Consider the following 19,280-nt stretch of genomic DNA (forward strand, 5'->3'; position numbering starts at 1 on the left):
GAACATCATGAATTTGGATGAATGATCAGCAGAGTAATTACAGTAGTCTCAGCATATTAAGTCATACTGGAAGTCTGTTAATCACTAAGAAAAAAAAAAAACTGACAACTGTTCCATTTGTACAATTTGTACTAAAATTAAAGATGATGTAGGGTGTATCAGGTTAAAAGACATAGAAAAATACATGAAAAAAATAAACTTAAATTAATGTCCTCTGGAACATCAAACTTGCATATGCGTCATTGAAGTTGCCCATAAACTGACAACTGAAACAACCCCACCAGTGATGAGCAAGAGTGGCACTGATGTGTTAACGCTGTTTGTCAGTCTACAGATATTTAAAGTGCAGTCAGCCATTCTAAAAGCAACCTAGTGTGTCAAAAATGAACACATGCAACAAGAGCTGCTTTCGCAGGAAATCCTATGGGTACCCTTAGGTGCTCTGTTACCCCCAACACTGATGTGACAGGGACTTGGCAAGACACCATCCAGCATTTTGCACGTAAGGTGTTTTGGTTGAATACCTTTGCTGCTGGATTGGGGTAAATGGAGACCTAAGAACCGCTGTTAACAACTGTGCTCACACAGGTTGGTTCCCCCAAGATTACATTTCAAAGTCTGCAGAGAAGGGACGGTTCAGAGGATGAGGGAGTGATGCGGCGCCGTGCCGTAGGTGCAGGTCTGGGGCCTAGGGGGCCAGTCCAGGTCATCCTGCAGCTCCTGGGCGAGCTGGATGAAGCGAGTCTGAGGGGTCTTCCTGTTCCGACAAAACACCCAAGCAAGGAACCTGGACCCCCACTGGTCATTACTTAGCTGGAGAGAGCAAGAAAACAAACTAAATGGATTGTAGATAAATAGAAGATTTTCAGGGACTTGCACCACAACAAGAAAATTAAATAAGGGTTCCACACTACTGTTGGCACATTCAAAGATGAAGGAACAATCTAACCATCTGAACATAACATGCTCACTGTTCTTCAAGGTTGCAAACTAAAATGCTGAATCAAATTAAAAAGTAGAGTATAATAACTAGTGAAAGAACACAACATCATGGCATTCATTTGAAAAATCACACCATACTTTCAGCAGTATTCTTTACTATTCAACTCATTCAAATATGCAACAGGGAAACCTAACCTCAACCAAAGACACGTTGTCTTTCACATGCAAAAGCTGCCTAAGAATCTGAATATTGATTGAAGCTGAGATGTTTGAAATCAACAAATAGATTAATGGAAATTAAGCAAAACCAGGCAAAAGAAGAGCTCAGGGTGCCAACCTGAGTGTTCTGGGCAGCTGGGGCCACCCCATCCTTTCTCAGCTTGTCTTCGTTGAATACAAACCTCCATAAGATGACGTCAAGGACCAAAGTCTACGGAATATTGCAGTTGGCAGGGGGGAAACAAGATTGCTGCCGATCATACATAGCACAGGTGATTGTGTTATACACAGTAAGGCACTTAGAATTTAAAGAAAGCAATTAACGTTACACAATCAACAGGAAATTGATTGGTCTAAATACTTTGATGTTTTTGATTTGGGTAGTGTAAGAATCATTTCAGACAAAATAATTTGAAAACAATATAGTGGGAAATGTTAATAACACATAGTGGTGCCAGAGAAAGTATAACAGCATTATGTGTTTCAGACCGAGGCCCTTTACCTCTAAGACAAATGACACGACTGCATTAACCACAATGATGATCACCATGGTGATTCGCCATTCATATGGAACACACACGATCTGCAACAGAAAGCATTCATGTAATCAGAGCACTTTCAAGTCAACCTTGCAGTTTTTTGTTAAACCATTGGTGGCATAAACAAATGTACAAAAAAAATTCTAAGCACCAGGTGGAGGAGCATTGAGACATGGATGCTGGCTTCATTTTAAGGCCACACGTTCATAAGGAACAATCTTCTAAGGCTCTTCTGTCCAGAAATCAATGTGCTACCATTCTCACCGAGATGGTAATGACAGATAAACTGTTCATAAGTGCTGTTCCTACGACGGACATTATAAAATAGGAGACAAACCACTGAGAGAAAAATAAGATTTATAAGAACAAAACGATTTTGTTACGCTTAACATGGCGGAAATGGAAGTCCAGGGGCCTCATGTGTAAAACCCTGCGTAGAATTTATACTAAAACATAATGTATGCACAACTACCGTGCTCACGCAAGACTCCACGTAACTTTTCTTTGTTTATCCCAATCAATGTGTAATTGATATATAAATATATATCCCCCCATAAATATATATATTTAATATATTATATTTATACTCTATGTATAAAATTGGCCTAGGCTACATCCGTGTGTAGATTGACACAAAATGGCAAATCAGATGTATCAGATGTCAATTGGTAATTTGTCAGAGGCAGAGGCTATAAGTTTGGCAGAAGCTATAAATGCGATGGGTCAGAGAACCTGGCCTGGTCAACTACATCATATCTAAAATGACATGGCTGACATACTATCCGATCCTGACCGTTGTGTCAGTCCCCTCTGGGATGTCCCTGTTGCCAAGAAGCCCAGTGGGGTAATCACTTGTAACGGAATGGGCAAATAAATGAGTCCTCGCAGCATTGCACTCTAAAGCTGGACCCTATTCAGAACAGAGTTTGATAAGCCAGAGAACAGAAAACTTAACACTGATTCTAAATAAACATTCCCTTTTAATTCTGCCATTGGTAATATCCTCTGATTAGGCAAATGCTGCAATTGTTACCTCCGCCAAGGAGGTTATGTTTTTGGTGTGGTGTGTTTGTCTGTTTGTTAACAGGATTACGCAAAAAATACTGGCCCAATTAGTCATGAAAATTGGTACAAGGGTGTAGCATGGGCAAAGAAGAACCCATTACATTTTGGAGTGGATCCAAGTCATGGGGCAGATCCACAAATCATTTTTCACTTTCCTTAACAGTGCGAGAGGTCTGCATTCCCGTAGAGCCCTTCTAGTTAGACTCTGTATTGCATAGCATAGCATTAGCATAGCATGCATAGCTGCCTGTAGGCGCTTCCAAGATAGCTGTCTAAGGGCAGACCTACATATCAGTACTTTGTTTGCTACTCACCTCCAGAAAGTTGTCAATGGCTGATACAGGATATAGCATGATGAGGAAGAGGAAGATGTACAGGCTAATACAGGATAACACAAAAGGCCCTGGAGAGGAAATACATATGAACGTGCAGTATTAATGATAAATAGACTACAGAAGACAGGCAAAAGCTTTTTTTGTGTCTTTTAACAAAAGTCAGATAGCAGTTTAAACAGCAGTCAGATAGAAGTACACATGTGGATTTAGGAACTACTGCATGGTTGCATGCATTAATTTCTTAACAAAACAAACTTTGACTACATTCACTACTTCAGTGGCATGGTTCCAATAACAATGTCCAAGATCAGAAACTGACAGCAAAAGTACATGGACATTTAATGACCAAAAAAAAACAACTGCTGGACTAGGGCTGAACGATTAATTGCATAATTATTTAATTTAATCGTGATATGGTAAACGCGATTTTCTAATCGCAACGTCCGTGATTACAACGTAGTCTAAAAAAAGAAAAAAAAAGAACAATCATTTCTTAAGATGCTTAATTTTGCACACAGTGTTTAAAAAGTGCATGACTTACAATGACTTTGTTTCTACTTAATTTAAATCATTCATGACGTTTTGTTGGGGAATCGCAATCGCAATATTGGGGTAGAGAAAAATCGCAATTTGATTATTTTCACAAATCGTTCAGCTCACCCACAAACCATGAATCCCTGAATAGAAGATATGCTTACAGTTTTTGTAGCTGGACTGTCTGAAAGGCTTCCCTTTAGAGTAAATAATGGCCACCACCAGGTACTGAAAAGAGGAGATGTAGAACAGGGTGGTGTTCTCGTAGTTCCTGATGTTCTTGTGGTCAGTAGGATGAGTTGTGTTTGGACTGATGGAGAGTCCTATTCGCGATGTATTACAAGCACTGGACAGGTGTCAAATCATGGAGAGAGAGAAAAGGAGAGGGAATGTGAACAGATAAAAAAAAAGGCAATTGGGAATGTATATTTCAGTACAACACTGTGGGTAAAACTGACTGAAAATATCTGAAATCAAATTAATAAAATAACTTGTCTTCTTTGTACTTTATTCTGTTTCTATTCTATATGTCTCTTTATCCTCTGACACGTCACTCATATGACTGTTATCAAATAACAAAGTTTTAATAGACAATTTCTATCAACTTCCTTACAGGACACAGCATGCATGCACATTATCACTATTACCAGAGAGGCTTCACACCCTCAGAGCTGCCTTAAGCTTAATGCAACACTTGCTCTATGTGCTGTAAGAGGCCAGGCCCACTTACTCTGAGAGAGGTGTCCATTTCTCGTACCAGCTCTGATGCTGCACCAGGACGAAGGCGAGGGCCTGGAAGCTGAGGCACACCATGATCTGGGTGAGCACGGAGAAGAGCAGCGGCCCTGAGATGAGGCTGGAGGGGGGGCGCTGGGCCACCAGCTCCTTCCACGCAGGATTCAGGCTCACTGCATATACCACAACAAACACAAGTATCAATGCATTAATACAAACACACACACAGACACACATACAGACATACAGACACACTCACACTTATATATTATATATATGGCTTTCAAACTAGAGACGGAATCATGAAAAATGATTTCACATAAAAAGTAGATAACTAGAACTCAAAAGTCATGATGGTTTGCTTACTTGTAAATGCTATGATAAGAATGATGACCACATCAATGAAGAGGAACTGGAAGTCTCCAAGGTTGCTCAGGATCTAGCAGTGAGAAAGGAAGAGCTCACAAATTAAACGGTATATAACAAAAAACGTACAGATTTCATTCAAGGAAAGCTGTGGAAAGCCCCGTGTTTTTTATGTCTGGAGTGACGAGCACTTAGATGTTGTACTCACAAAGTAGAGTAGTGTGACACTGAGATACTGGATGATGCTGTAAAGGGCCATGAACTTAAACACACAGAAGGAAGTGATAAGAGCAGCACGGCCCTCCCTGGGGAAAGACATTTCACAAAACAGACTTAACATACATATTCCTATGACAGGTACATCTCATTCATGATTTCTTTTGTAAAGATGATGATCCACAACATTAAAGTAACAGTATGTAACAATTATACTTCAGGATTAGGGTTAGGATAAGCAGTTTTACCTTAAAATAACAGCTTGAAAAAAATTGGGGCGCTACAATGACTTTTAATATGGAGAATCGCCTCCGAGCCATTGCTATACCAGGGTCCATAGGCTTATAACTGCTAAATGTAAGATTGCCTGACGCCGCCCGGCTTTGTACTGTCTGCCGAACTAGTAAGTAGCTTATTTGCCGTCTTGCTTTGTCTTGTGTTGCACTTGCTTGATGTTTGACTGTGTTAGGACAGTTGTTGAGTAACTGGTTTGTCATAGTGTCAAAGTCAGCACATTTAAAGAGATTTCGTTAGTTTTACCCGCTAGCATATCGTTGGCGAATAGCAATTGATCCGGAATGCTTCTTTAATAATGACATATAAACATTCCCACATACAGTAAGTTATACAATTCAACATGGAATGACTAGTAGAATGTGAAACAGGAGGCAATTTAAATTTAAGATAAAGTGTAAAACTGCTCGTATGTAAAAAAAATTCATGTGAAATACTGAAATATGTGCATTCATAGCAGTAATCTAACCACACCTGATGAGGTTGGGAACACATGAGATGTTGGGGGTAGTGGAGGTGAATGGCGAGGCGACAGAGGCTTCTAGTTCAGAGAGGGAGATCCCCCCATGGGCTCGCTTCAAGGCCTGAGGAAGGGGCATTGGGGGCAGAGTAGAAGAACAGCAAGCACACAAGGTACACTTATTCTTTGAACAAAGTGATTCATTGATTCTATTTTCTGATAAACAATGGTCATAATGAACACAATACATGGGGAAGGATTTTAATACATTTTTACAAGCATGCAATACTACACAAACAGTATTCTCTTCTCAAGACAATAAAAAATGTAGCAATATAATATTGAAAAGGAACCCATTCTATATACAGTCAAGCCGGAGAGTCTGCACACCCCTTTCACCTTCTCCATATTTCATTACGTTACAGACATATTCTAAAATAGATTGAGTTCATTCTACGTCTACACAAAAAGAAGCCCATAATGACAAAGTGAAAACAGGTTTTTTAGACATTTATGCTAATTTATTAAAAATACTGTATGTACACAAGTGTGCACCCCTTTGAAATGACACCCACATTTTGTTTCCACTGATACTGCTTGAGATGTTTCTACAACTCATTTAGAGTCCACCTGTGATCAATTCAATTGATTTGACATTATTGGGGTTTGCCAACACCTGCCTATATAAGGTCCCACAGTTGACAGTGCATGTCAGAGCAAACTCCAAGCCATGGGGTCAAAGCAATTATCTCCAGACCTCAAAACAGGATTGTGTCAAGGCATAGATCTGGAGAAGGGTATGGAAAAAACTCTGCAGCTTTACAGGTCCAAAAGAGCAGAATGGCTACCATTATTCGTAACTGGAAGAAGTTTGTCACCACCAAGAATCTTCTTAGACCTGGCCGCCCGGCCAAACTGAGCAATCAGGGAAAACAGGCCTTGGCCAGGGAGGTCAGGAGGAACCAAGGGTCACTCTGACAGAGCTCCAGCGTATCCTTGTGGAGATGGGAGAACCTTTCAGAATATCAAACATCCAGGCAGCACTCCACTTATCACCACAACAACAACAACCATGAGAAACAAATTCTCTGGTCTGATGAAACCAAAATGGAACTTTTGTGCCTGAATTCCAAGCGTTGCGTCTGGACGAAACCAGGCACCGCTCATCACCTGGCTCATATGACAACAACCTGAAGCAAACAGCCAAGAGAACAAAGGAGTGGCTTAGGAGAACGTCCGTGCATGTCCTTCAGTGGCCCAGCCAAAGCCCAGACCTAAATTCAACTGAACATCTGTGGAAAGAGCTGAAAATGGCTTTGTACTGACTTCTTTCCCAAGATGCCTCAAAGCTGCCAAAGGTACAGCAACCAAGTATTTGGCTAAGGGTGTGTACAGATATGTAACCCCTAAATAACCTATTTTTGTCAGTAAAATAAAATTGCATATTTTCTAAAAACCTGTTTTCACTTCGTCATTATTGGTTATTGTGTGTAGATGTTTGAGGCAAAAAATGAGTCTGTTGCGTAATAAAACGTGGAAAAAGTGAAAGGGGTGTGCAGACTTTACGACTTGACTGTATGAGCGTAGATTTCAACACCAAAATGTATGAGATCCTCAATCAGCAGTTGGGGTAATAAAGTGTTTCTTGCTCAGGCATGTTCTAAGATGCATGTTCTAAGAGGCACTAGGGACAGGATTAGTGCTGACACTTACACCACAGTCATTTGCGCCATCTCCACACATGCCCACAAAGTAGCTGCAAAGATTGAAATAAAAAAACACAATTTAAAAACTATTTAGATTATAATGAGATACAGAGCCTTGATTGCTTGTGTGATATCATGCTTTGCACTTCTGCAAGCTTCTTCTTTAGGGTGATCAGGTGTCCTGCTTTGTGTTGTCCTGCACAGTATTTTGACCCTTTGTCCCGAATATTGTTATAATGTCACATATTTTGTATTGAATATTTGGTTTTTAATTGTCAGAAAAAAGAACACATGGATGCGTTCTTTTATCCGCCCAGCACATGAGCTGCTAATGCCATTGCGGCATCGATTTTACTCTATTTAAAAGCACTACGACAAAAGCAGCATTCTGACTAATACAAATGCAGCATAGCCAAAAAGCCTGGCTTTCATCCAAGGGCATCAAGAGGCTGTGAGGTGCATCAGTCAAACTCCAAACGTGAGGTAAACTCCTCTGCTATATCATAAAAAACCCAACTTACACAGGTGTTTACGAGCCTATAGGTAGGAGACAAATATTCCTTATCCAGGTATGTAGACATTTTTAGGTTACCTCTCAGCATTGGTAACATGGCCCACATTGTCCGACACAAACTTACTATTCATCCCACAGTGTGTCTGTTTGATTCTGGTCACCCTATCCTTCAAGTAACATGACAAGTGGCGTGTGGTTCAGAAAGGTCCTGGTATTAGATTTTACCATACGAGTTTATAAAATGTACCCTTCGCTCTTAATACGGCATTGCATAAATATATTACATGTAAAAAATAAATACTCAACTCACTCGACACTCTGGAGTATCTCCACCAGTTGGGTCTTTTGGTCAGGGGCCATTCTAGCAAAGACTGTCCCTCGTAGCACCAGCTTCACCAGGGAAGGGAGGAGGGGAGCGAGAGAGGTGAAGACAGTGAGCCATAGCCTATAGCTACATTTCCTCTCATTGCTACTGAAAGTAACTTGAAATTGTCCACTGGTGACAATTTCACAGGTTAACCACATTTATAAGGTGTAACGTCCAATAAGGTGTCCCAAGGAACACAGATAATGTACCAGACCTGTCCACAGGTATTTGCTGCCTGAAGTTTTCATTACAAAATAATGTTATTTTCCCCATCAATAAGAGAATGACTGGCAACACTGTCCTGGAGGCCAAATCAGATAAACAAAACAAGAACTCTTTACTGACCTTTGGGACTAGGTCTGGGAAGTGCTCCATAATGATGGCCAAGGATTTCCCACTAATGGCAAAGTGGAACTGCCCCCTCAGCCCACCATCCGGGAGAGCTCCATCTGACTCCATCTTGACCAACTGCAGGAGAAGTACCAATGCTCAATCAATAGGCCAATTGACTCTTGACACTCTAAGCATCCACCACCAGTGTAAGCACCCTTCACCTGGAAATGGCTGTCCTTATTGGCGAGTGCTGTTGGGCAGTCTGTGTAATGCCAGAGGATCATAGCAGCGCGGCCACCACCAGGAGGCTGTGCATCCACAATAATGACCCTCTCCTGTGGGCCAATCATACCACAGTCTCTGGCCACGGAGATGGCTGTCAGCATGTTATCACCTTAACAAAACAAAAGCGTGGACATATGAAACAACAGCAATCCATGGCTAGGACTGATCAGTGAGTCAATCACACACCTCGAAAATGTGTTTTTGTTTGTTTTTGTTGTTTTATTCAGTTGACAGTCGTGTTCCCTAGTAAAGCCAATCAGAATGATTTTATTGACAGAGAATTTGTTCTATATTTTTATTTAGGTAAAGGCTTACTGACATATTGTAGGCGTCTTACCTGTGACCATCAGAGTGCGAATGTTAGCTTGTCGCAATTCTTCCAAAACCTCTGCGGACTCTGGCTTGAGTTTATTCTGCATGATGACCAGGCCCAGGAAGTCCATGTTCGTCTCTAGATGATCTCTGAGGCACAGAAGTACAACCACTGGTTTGTGCCTTTTTGAGATCGACTCTTTTAGAAATCAGTGTGCTAACAGACAACAGAGAAAACTGCGTTGAAGGGCAGCAGTCTGGTACCTGTTGAGGCTCTGCACTTTATGCCAGGTTAGCTTGGATTCTAGTTGACGGTGTGCCAAGGCTATGACACGGAAGCCACGGCTGGTGTAATCTTCCAGTACTTCAGTGAAGTTCTCTGGGACTGTGAAGGGATGGATGGAACATAACAATCTTACAGTTTCAACTAAGCTGCACTATTATATTTATGATCAATGTACATCACTCTATCTGCTTAGATGGACATCAGTCTTCTATTTGATATGTATGTCTTGCAGCATGAACTGTTAAGAGTTGGTGCCACTGACCTGTAGAGCTCTGGCAGAGGCTAGACACCACCTCTGGCGCCCCCTTGAGGTAGGCCTCCATGTGCTTCCCCCCGAGCCGACGCACCACCACACTCATCCTCTGCAGCCCCGAGGAGAAGGGAAACTGGCGCACGATCCCCAGCTCATACGTGTCCTGAGGCACAGGGAATGCATAAGAAGCTGAGGCAAAGCTGTTCAACAAACAAGAGTGAAGAGAGGGAGGAGGAAGAGGAGGAGGAGACTGCTTACTTACCGGCAGTTCATACAGCTCCTAATGACAGAGGAGAAAAATTAATTCAGCTTTTTACAGAAACTAAACTTTACTATACAAGGTGACCCCTTTATGGGTACTTTATGCTACAACAACATTTTTGTATCTAATGTACAAATGTAAGCCATAATGCATACCATTCATATCTGACTGTTAATGTAAATGTAACAAGATTGGACATGTGTTTAGCATAGAGCGTGAGGTGTACAGAATAAAATGTCTCTGATTATAGGAATGCCTACCATGCTTTGATCTTGGGCGGCTGTAACTTCAGGCTCTCTGGCCTTAGGCTGTTTGGGAGGCTTAACAACCGTGGGCATGATGGGATTGTGGAGGGATGTCTCCTCCTCTGTAGCTTCCTCCAATATCTGCGCAAGTAGAAGGACTTGAAAAAAAATGTTCCCTCAGGTATGGACACAAACACCCACGCACGCACGCACACACGCACACGCACACGCACACACACATACACACACACACACACACACACACACACACACACACACACACACACACTCAAAGTAGCAACTGAGGCATTAACGAGCAATGAAAAGTAAGTATTAGAAAATACCTCCAACACTTCTATCTATTCCACAACATACTTATCCCAGAAAAGAAACCTGAAGCTTCAATTTGCTCTAGTCAAACACTTTCCACTCTGTGATTATCATTTGTCTCATCTCAGTGTTATCAAAACATATAAATAGCTGTTTAAAGAAAAATTGTAAAACCCCAAAATGCACAAATAAATGAGAAGAACAAGAAACACTGGATCACACTCACCCATCCAGTGGCATTGAACATCTTAAGGTCCAGCGGGTCCCCGGACAGCTCTCCATCGATCTTGGTCAGGGAGTGGCAGGTGGCCATGCAGGCCAGGAATGGCGACTCCAGCTCACAGTTAGTACCTGGGTCCTGCTCTGGTTGTACAAATCTACGAGTCACAGGGTTAGAAGCTGCTTCAGTTACAGGTCATTTGTAACCGTAGAAACAAACCGAGAAGACTCACCTTCCATTTTCAGCTCTGTGGACAGACCAAAGATCTAGGCCATCTTCAGTGAGTGTCCCCGTCTGTTAAGGAAGACAGCATAACTGTGCCATTATGTTATGGTAAAGCAACAGAATTACTGAACTGAAATTTCAGTATACATATACAAACTGCTTGGATCTGAGCTTAATGCTAGTGAGCCATTTTTTAATGTCTTTTCACCAAGACAGTCCCTCTGAAACCAGTGGTGGGAAGGTGAAAAACACCTTGTCAAAGCAGACAAGGTTGAGCTGTCCACAGATGTTGATCCTCTGGGGACTGATGCAGAAGATCCCAGCACGTTTGAGCCGCTGCTGGGCGTACACGATGCCCGCAGTCATGGCAGCTGGGAGAGCAGGGGGCACAGTGATGGTGACGATGTCCAGAGACTCAATGATTATGGTCTTAGCTGGCACCTGCAGAGGTTGTCAAAAGGGGGCATTGCATGTTTGGCAGTCATACATAGGAAATGTTACATTTTAATTCTGACAAATGCCTAACTGTTTGATTTTGCACAATGCAATAATAGGTTGGGCCTATGAAAACATGACGTGTGCCATACGTCGCTCAAAGCTAACTCATAACTCTGTAACAATGAAACAAGAGGTTGTGTGTGTGATTTAACACCTCCATAATTCATGGTATATTATATTAACACAGGTAATACATAAGGTATATATATCAACTCTTAACACAGTAAAAATGTTTGGTTATCTAGTGTCTCCATTAACCATGAAACACGAGCAGTCTTTGGCCTCTGTTATCTCTGACCCTTTACTGATTGTGTGAGCAGGCTTTATACAGATAAAAATGCTGGCAGTGAAAGTCCAACTCCAACATGCAGTAATATACAATTTAACAAGTTTGTGAATGTCCATGCTGTTGTCCATAAGATTGCTCCTTGGCAATGTGACCTTCCACCCTATATGTTGGGAATATATGGGAATTTCATTGCTACTCTTTTCATCCAGCCATGTATATGTAGAACATGTAGACATTGAACTATATAAAACAAGCAACAATCTTCTTTGCCATTTTCTTTGCACCGAGTTGCCTAGTGTAATTCAAAGTTGAACAAAAAGTTTCTCCTCGTAAATCTGCCAGTGGCTGTCAGTACATACTTTATGTGCTTGTGTTGCACAATCCTCGCTTTTTTTTACCAGTTAGCACAGATTGAAATACTGCTTCTCGTGAATGAAGCATATACTTCTTTTCCGAGAAAGAAAGAGGTGATCTTTAGGGAATGCTGACTGACTTTCTTTAATCATTTATTAAATCATTCATGACCTCTGGAAAAGCACATCTGGAAAATCTAGACTGATGTAGGCCGATGTCTCTGGCAGGAGAGCCCAGTGTAAATAGCATCTGGAGCTCCTCTGTTCCAGTTGGCCAGCTGGGGGTAGGACACAGCACTGCCATTGTCACTCACAACAGCTGGCCCCGGAATGCATCTGGACAACACAACATTCTGGATGGAGGTGTGTTCTAAAGGACTAAAAAAAAGTAACTCATGAATTCCTTCTATTTGAGATCTAGGGGACACCTTGGCTGCAGACCTGGTTCATCACGCTGAGGACGATAGTGTAGATGAATCCGATCGCTGCCACTCCCACCAGGCACAGCAGAAAGAGGTAGGCGTCTCTGTAGAGCTTGAAGTCAGTGGGTTTGGGGTAGAGGATGGCGCGCACCAGCTGCCCTTTCTCTGTGCCAAAGCCTAGGAGGTGAGACAGACCCACTCACTCACTCACAACAGGAAACCAGGGCTAGGTGAGCTCTCTTGAATACATACACAACATGCCACTGGACAAATAATGCATGTCCAACACCAACATAAAAATGACACATCTCATTTGGGGTTTGACAAATCTCCTGTAGTATTTTGATTGCCTTTCTTGGTCACAACAAGACGCATGCCTGTTGTTTTGAGTTTTCATAGTGAAAAGTGAAAAGTGAATATGGATAGGGAATGAACCCTGCCCACTACTGACCAGTGCGGACCACCAGGGCTTTGACCAGCTCTCCGGCGTAGAAGCGTGTCTGTATGACGTGGGTACCACAGAAGAGAGTGTGCCTTTTGTGCAGCTCAGTATTGTACAACTCCCTGCCCTCCGTGTCTGAGTTGGGCAGGCTCGTTTTGGTCACAGGCACACTTTCCCCTGAAAGTACAGGCACAAAGACAGACCATGGTTTGTACTTCAAACCCCTCTGGAATAATGTTCCCCTGTAGATTAGATCCCTGTAGTGCAATTTATCTTGTGACGTAAAAACTGTAGGAAAAAAACACAGAATGACCGGATCAACAAGTCCGACTGTCTGCGTCTACACAGAAACAGTTCTGTTTGTAAACATTGCAAAGTGTCTGGAACACACAAAGGCACACACTTGACCACAGGGCAGAGACAATATGACATGGGAACAAGGTTCAGCACATGATAGCATGAAAAGAGTAGGGTGCGCTCTTCTTTCATTATCAAGGGTAAGGTTTTATCAGCACGTTGCGTGACACGTTTAAGATTTCCTGGGTGTATCTGCATGAAGCACAAATATTTGAAAACCACTGTGATATGACCCTTAAAATACAACACACAAGAATAGATGCCAAGGTCTATCACACTTTACTGGTGAGTTACTTGAGAAATTCGAGTTAAACATTCATGTCTAATACAACTACATCGCCATGACAATGATACAAATGTATGTGTTATCAGAGTTTTTTTTTTTTTTTTTGCCACAGCATGTAAGATATTTTCAGACTCATCGAGGCAATAAGCAACATCAGAGCATCCTTCTCTCTAGCTTTAAGCCTAAGTCAGCATGACAAGAGTAAAGATGTGATCTCTCTCAGGCTGTAGTCAACCCTTTAGCCAGCTGCTCTAGAAAAGAAGAGGAGGAAAGGAACTGAGGAACTGGGAGAAACCCTCTAGTATCGTGCCCTTCAAAATGGAGCTCACAGGTTTAGACAGACAAAGCACAGGACTATGTACTCAACACACAACATGCACATGCAATTTTGTACACCTTTTCGTGGAAGTGAGAAAAATATATTGAATGTAATTTTAGCTATGTACTGTACATGAAACAGGCCTTAACATAAGATTAGATATCCATCCGGGTACAATCCATAGTGAAATTCTCCTGTACTAAACTGTACTCCAACTGACGTTACTATCGATCATAATCATGATGCATCCCATAATCCCGATGCTATACTTAGAAACATACTTGGAAGAACTCTGATCTTATTGGATTTCTCTCTCATAACAGCAGGGTGTGTGTTTGTTTAGTCTCATAGGTCCTGGTTACTGAGTAACTCTGGCAATAACCCTGCATGCCTTGACAGATCGTAGTCAACTGTATGAAAGTGTATAACACATCAACTTTACCTGTGAGCATGCTCTCATTCACAATGCATGTTCCGCTGATCAGCACAGCATCACAGGGCATGATGGTGCCTTTGGATGGGATCACAATGACATCCCCAGGAACCAAGTCGGTGGACAAGTCCTCTTCCACTTCTGGGACCACAAAAGATAATTCAGTCACATAGTAAAAGAAAGAATGATTTGGATATCACAGTAAGAGAATAATTGGCTGCAGTAAAAAGTTTGTTGAAGAAATTTCATAGTTTTCCCTCAGGTTGACATAAATACTTTACTGCATAAATGAGTTACTACACATACATGTATAAGCACTAATTTCTGTCCCTGTTGGAGCCACACAACATGTACGGGCTTACCTTTTCTCCCTCTGCAAACGGAAACACGAACGATGCTGTGGGCTGCCACCATGTCATGTAACATCACATATTGCTGCAATGGAAGTATTTACATTCATGTTGGTGAAAAGGGAATACCTTACTAGAGTGTGACAAAGACCAGAGATATTTTGTCCCTGGGAGATGAGTGCAAAAAAGCTGTACTCACCTTTTTAATGGTGTACAGAGAAATGGCAATGGATATGACCGACATCAAGACAATAGTAGCAGCATAGTAGTAGTACTCTTCAGCGCTCCACAGAATCACACTGAACAGTTGGAAAATGTAAAACGGATTCAGCACCTGGAGGGCAGAGTAGTGACATTGTTACGACCTCCACATACACCAAAGGCAATGCAAGTGGGGGATGCTATGGTACAGGCTGGGTCGGGGAGTCTCTTTCCGGGTCTACTTAGGCCTGATCTTAAAACCGCACGTAGTCCCTTTGGGAAATGACTGCTATAGTCAAGGACAAAAATATTGGCACCCCTGCACTTGTCAGATAATACACTACTTCTCCCAGAATATTTGTCGCAATTACAAATGTTCTCCATTTTAACTGGTTGCAAGTGTGATTTCTATATTGCTAGCACCTGTGACTTGCCACAGGTGAGTTAAATTACACATACATGCTTGAAATACATAGATTTACAAAGAGATCATTTTCAGTCAAATTTTGGAGTTCTGTAAATATATCCGATTTGGAATTTCTTCTCTGCTTTTTTGTGTTGTTCCAATGTAAAAAAAAAAACATGTGAATACCAAAGCATTTGTAACAACAATTTTTTGGAGGAAGTGGAGCATTATCTGACAGAAGTCCAGGGGTGCCAATATTTTTGACCATGACTGTATGTACAAATGATATTGTTGCACACATCACATATTCCTCTTTTGTTTTAACATACCCAGTGATAAGAGATGTGTTCACATTAACAACCATGAATGTGTCTCAAACAACAGACTCATGACTGAACTTTAAACACTATTGACCAAACATCTGTGTATTCATTAGATATGCAGACAGAAATTTAAACAGAAGTCTATATTCAAACACATGCTTCTCCTTAGGACTTGGGACTACAAATAATGTGAGAAGAATGACTAAACAGGGTTATCACAGTTAAATGCATATGAAAAGACGATGGGCCCTAATTTCATTGATGGGAAAAAAACCATAGCAACAAGCTATGAACTAAAACTATCATGTGGCATGTGGGAGTAATATGCTGACCCACCCATGTTTGCATTTAGGATCTCGCTCATGGTCTACTACAATAGATTTACATGCTTTATTGTTCCAAAAACACATTATTCTTTGTCTCTCTGTTCACCCTCTGTCTGAAACGCTTTGTAAGAGCATTAAAGCCCCCCCTTCAAGTGTGCCCTGATTAGTCAGTGGGCAATAACATCATCATTGGTCAATAAGGATTGTGTTTCAATTGCATCATCATGTAATACAGAAAAAGGTTGGAATTCCAATAAGGTGTTTCAGAGAGCGGAGAAAAGTGGTTTCTGCATGAGAAAGCTACTCCCTCTGGCGTGTACTTTGGGCTTTTGTAACTTTTGGATAGACAGAAAGATTGAGAAAACACTGAAGAAAAGGGGAATAGCTCCCCTTTAATTTGATGATTCATCAAATTAGCATTAGTTCATGCGCAGTACACTTTGCTTGCTGCCCATCAATGAAATAAGGGCTTGAAATCTCTTACAGGCTCTCTCAACCCATGGGACTGTGTCACAACTCTTGTTGCGTTGTATGCATCACAACTGTAATAGCATGAAGCAGATAAACACACTGGGAAAAATACAATTTCAAATCTATTCGCCACATCACAAACCTGTTACACCAGACATGCTATCCTCAGTGGTTAACTTCATAGTGTGTTTTAGCTCAGTTTTAATAAATCCCTCATTAGTTAGTTTCACATAACAAATGTTACCAATGTCGCCAGCATTCCACTTTGATTCTTTATGAATGCACACACTGACCTCTTTTATAAGCAGCTTAAACAATGAAGGCACTCGTACAGCGATTTCATTTTCTCCAAAAAACAATCTCCTGTTGAAAAAGACACACACACACACACACACAATACTTCACTGAAGGTTAAAGAAGTTGCGGTTCATTGCACCACAAAAAAAGCTCACACTGGTTGTTCATAACATATATCTCATTTCATACTCCATTCCGGTAGTGTCAAGGGCTGATGCTCAAACATGTCTATACTTGGCAGTAAAATAAAATCTCACAGACTACCCGTTGGTACTGGTTTGTCTTTCATGACACTTTGATACTACTTTAATGAGCCCTGTGCTGAAATTGTGTTAAGGCTTGATTCATTCACTCCAGTGGTGTATTCTTAACATTAACCCTTTTTATCTGTTCCAGGAGACATCCAGTGCTGCACATTATTATTGTACGTCACAAATTAAGTAAATGAACTGAAGTATGGGTACCTATATTCCTGCTGGGGTCTACTGAGCCCCGAGCTGTGCTCAGAGACAATGGAGGAGCAGCTAAGCCTCTGGTCTTCCATGCCACTGCAGAAGAGCACAAGAAACATGTGTCTCATGTGTTACACAGCATAACGCACAATGTGTTTTCAGACCCTCAGAGATGAGCACAGTGACATGTGACAAGTGTGAAGCCTAGTTTCAAATCTAAAGGGAAAGCTAATTGTTTTTTGCGAGTTCCAAAAAAAACAACAGTTTGACAATTTGATAGTTTTCAAGTTGATACACAATGCTCAGTGATGTTCCCACCATGAGGATCATGAAATTATTGATTCTTACTTTATCACTTCAAAATTCTGAATTGTATCGTTCCAGAAGTATTGCATGCTGTGAAGGGTGAAGTAACAAATCTGTGGAGGGGGAGAAGTCAAGAATGCGAATGATTTCAATATGAAACCCATGGAAACTGTTTCCCTCAGCAACATTTTTCAAAGCTTAACACTGTACACACACTCTCCTTTCCAATTTACAGAATGTGGCGTGAAATGAAAGAGAAAATAACTAATTTTCCTTATACTAATAGGAGGTCCAACACATATTTTAACACATCACAAATATAAACAAAAGGCAAAAACTTCACAAAACATCCTGGACAGATAGGCAAAATGCATAAATCCCAGCACCACAGAAACGTAATACAATAAAATACAATAAAACATAGCTCTGGGTCCAAAAACATGGCCTTCACAACAGCCTAAATATTAGCATCAGCTTCAAAAAGAGTAAATTAGCATATACCTGCCAGTTCTGAGGTTCTGTGGGTGAGACAGCGGGACGTGTATGTGTCCGGTGCCCATTAGCTGGTGAGGTCTTCAGATCCACTGCATCAAAAGGATTTCGCCCCGGTGCCTGCATCACGTGCACCTGAACTCTGAACCAGCGTCTAAACTCATCCTGTCACCACAGCAACAGAGATGTATTCATCATTCATGTAACTAATAGTAGATATTTAAACATTTGTTGTCATTTCTTAGTATGTAATACTAAGAAACAGGGTACATTTTAAATTGTGCATAAACTTGAAACAACACCATGTGCTGTTGATCTGGAATGTGTTGATTAACAATACTGAAAATATTGTTTGTAATATCAAGCAGCATTTTTTTTATCAACTTTATTTTTTTTTGAATGAATCCATGAATGCATGCACGTGTGTGAGATATAAACATCATCATCTCTCCATACTGTGGATCTGAGCAGTAGAATCTTGGCGTCTCTGAGAGGGCACGGTGTGCTGGTGCTCTTCACCCCCCACTCAGGCAGCCAGTAGAGCAGAAGCAGCAGGAGACCCCCGGTGCACAGCACCCCCACGCACACCAGCGCCAGCCTCCAGCGGCTCACGCAGTACCCCAACACCTCCTGCAGCACAGCAATCAGAGCAACATTCATTATTTGACAAAACACACATAAACATATCAGAGTTGTATTTAAAACACGTTTCTTTTGAGGTGGTCTTGATAACATATTTGAGTTGTTAAGAACAACACAAAACTAAAATATTGTTCTCATAAAACATGCATTATGCACAAGATATTTTTAACAAGAGCAGTGTTTGTTGGAAGACTTTTGACTATCAATTGGCTTAGAGTGATTGGAAAGTGAAAACAAATGCAAAGTTCAGGATGGGCCCTCCGATCGACCAGAACCGTATCATTGTCCCAACTTTTGACGGTACCTACAGCTTAAATCCATGATACTAGTAGGGAAAGGTTTATTTGGATTTTGACTGTTGGGGGTATGAAAGAGGAGACCAAACACAGGACTTCTATCATATTTACTGCAGACGCAAATATATAGGTAATGTAGCAGAACCAACATTCCACAAACTTACCATTTCATCCTCCTGGTCTTTGTTGATTATCTTCATGCTGCCCTTCTCCATGTTGACAGAGAGGCACAAGAGCCTACCTGAAAACAGAGACATTTACTGTCCTAACAAAGCA

The 19,280-nt window shown here is 41.3% G+C and overlaps 1 protein-coding gene across 1 annotated transcript; it reads right to left on the reverse strand.

Annotated features, from left to right (window-relative positions):
• Positions 1 to 539: 539 nt before the first annotated feature.
• Positions 540 to 19,219, reverse strand: LOC308363355 (polyamine-transporting ATPase 13A3-like; the record flags this gene model as incomplete). The annotated part of the gene is made up of 32 exons (XM_080836167.1): positions 540 to 813; positions 1,280 to 1,372; positions 1,664 to 1,744; positions 3,080 to 3,168; positions 3,799 to 3,980; positions 4,365 to 4,542; positions 4,736 to 4,808; positions 4,944 to 5,040; positions 5,720 to 5,829; positions 7,419 to 7,461; positions 8,236 to 8,315; positions 8,638 to 8,760; positions 8,847 to 9,019; positions 9,248 to 9,372; positions 9,487 to 9,607; positions 9,771 to 9,924; positions 10,024 to 10,041; positions 10,284 to 10,409; positions 10,825 to 10,975; positions 11,051 to 11,112; positions 11,296 to 11,484; positions 12,625 to 12,782; positions 13,057 to 13,224; positions 14,452 to 14,583; positions 14,805 to 14,877; positions 14,992 to 15,126; positions 16,813 to 16,882; positions 17,281 to 17,364; positions 17,617 to 17,743; positions 18,114 to 18,231; positions 18,523 to 18,696; positions 19,169 to 19,219. The coding sequence occupies 32 exons, from the start codon at positions 19,217 to 19,219 to the stop codon at positions 637 to 639; spliced, it is 3,735 nt and encodes a 1,244-aa protein (XP_080692293.1). The 3' UTR covers positions 540 to 636.
• Positions 19,220 to 19,280: the final 61 nt, after the last annotated feature.

This window comes from Sprattus sprattus (genome assembly GCF_963457725.1).
Source record: "Sprattus sprattus genome assembly, chromosome: 4".
NCBI lineage: Eukaryota > Metazoa > Chordata > Actinopteri > Clupeiformes > Clupeidae > Sprattus > Sprattus sprattus.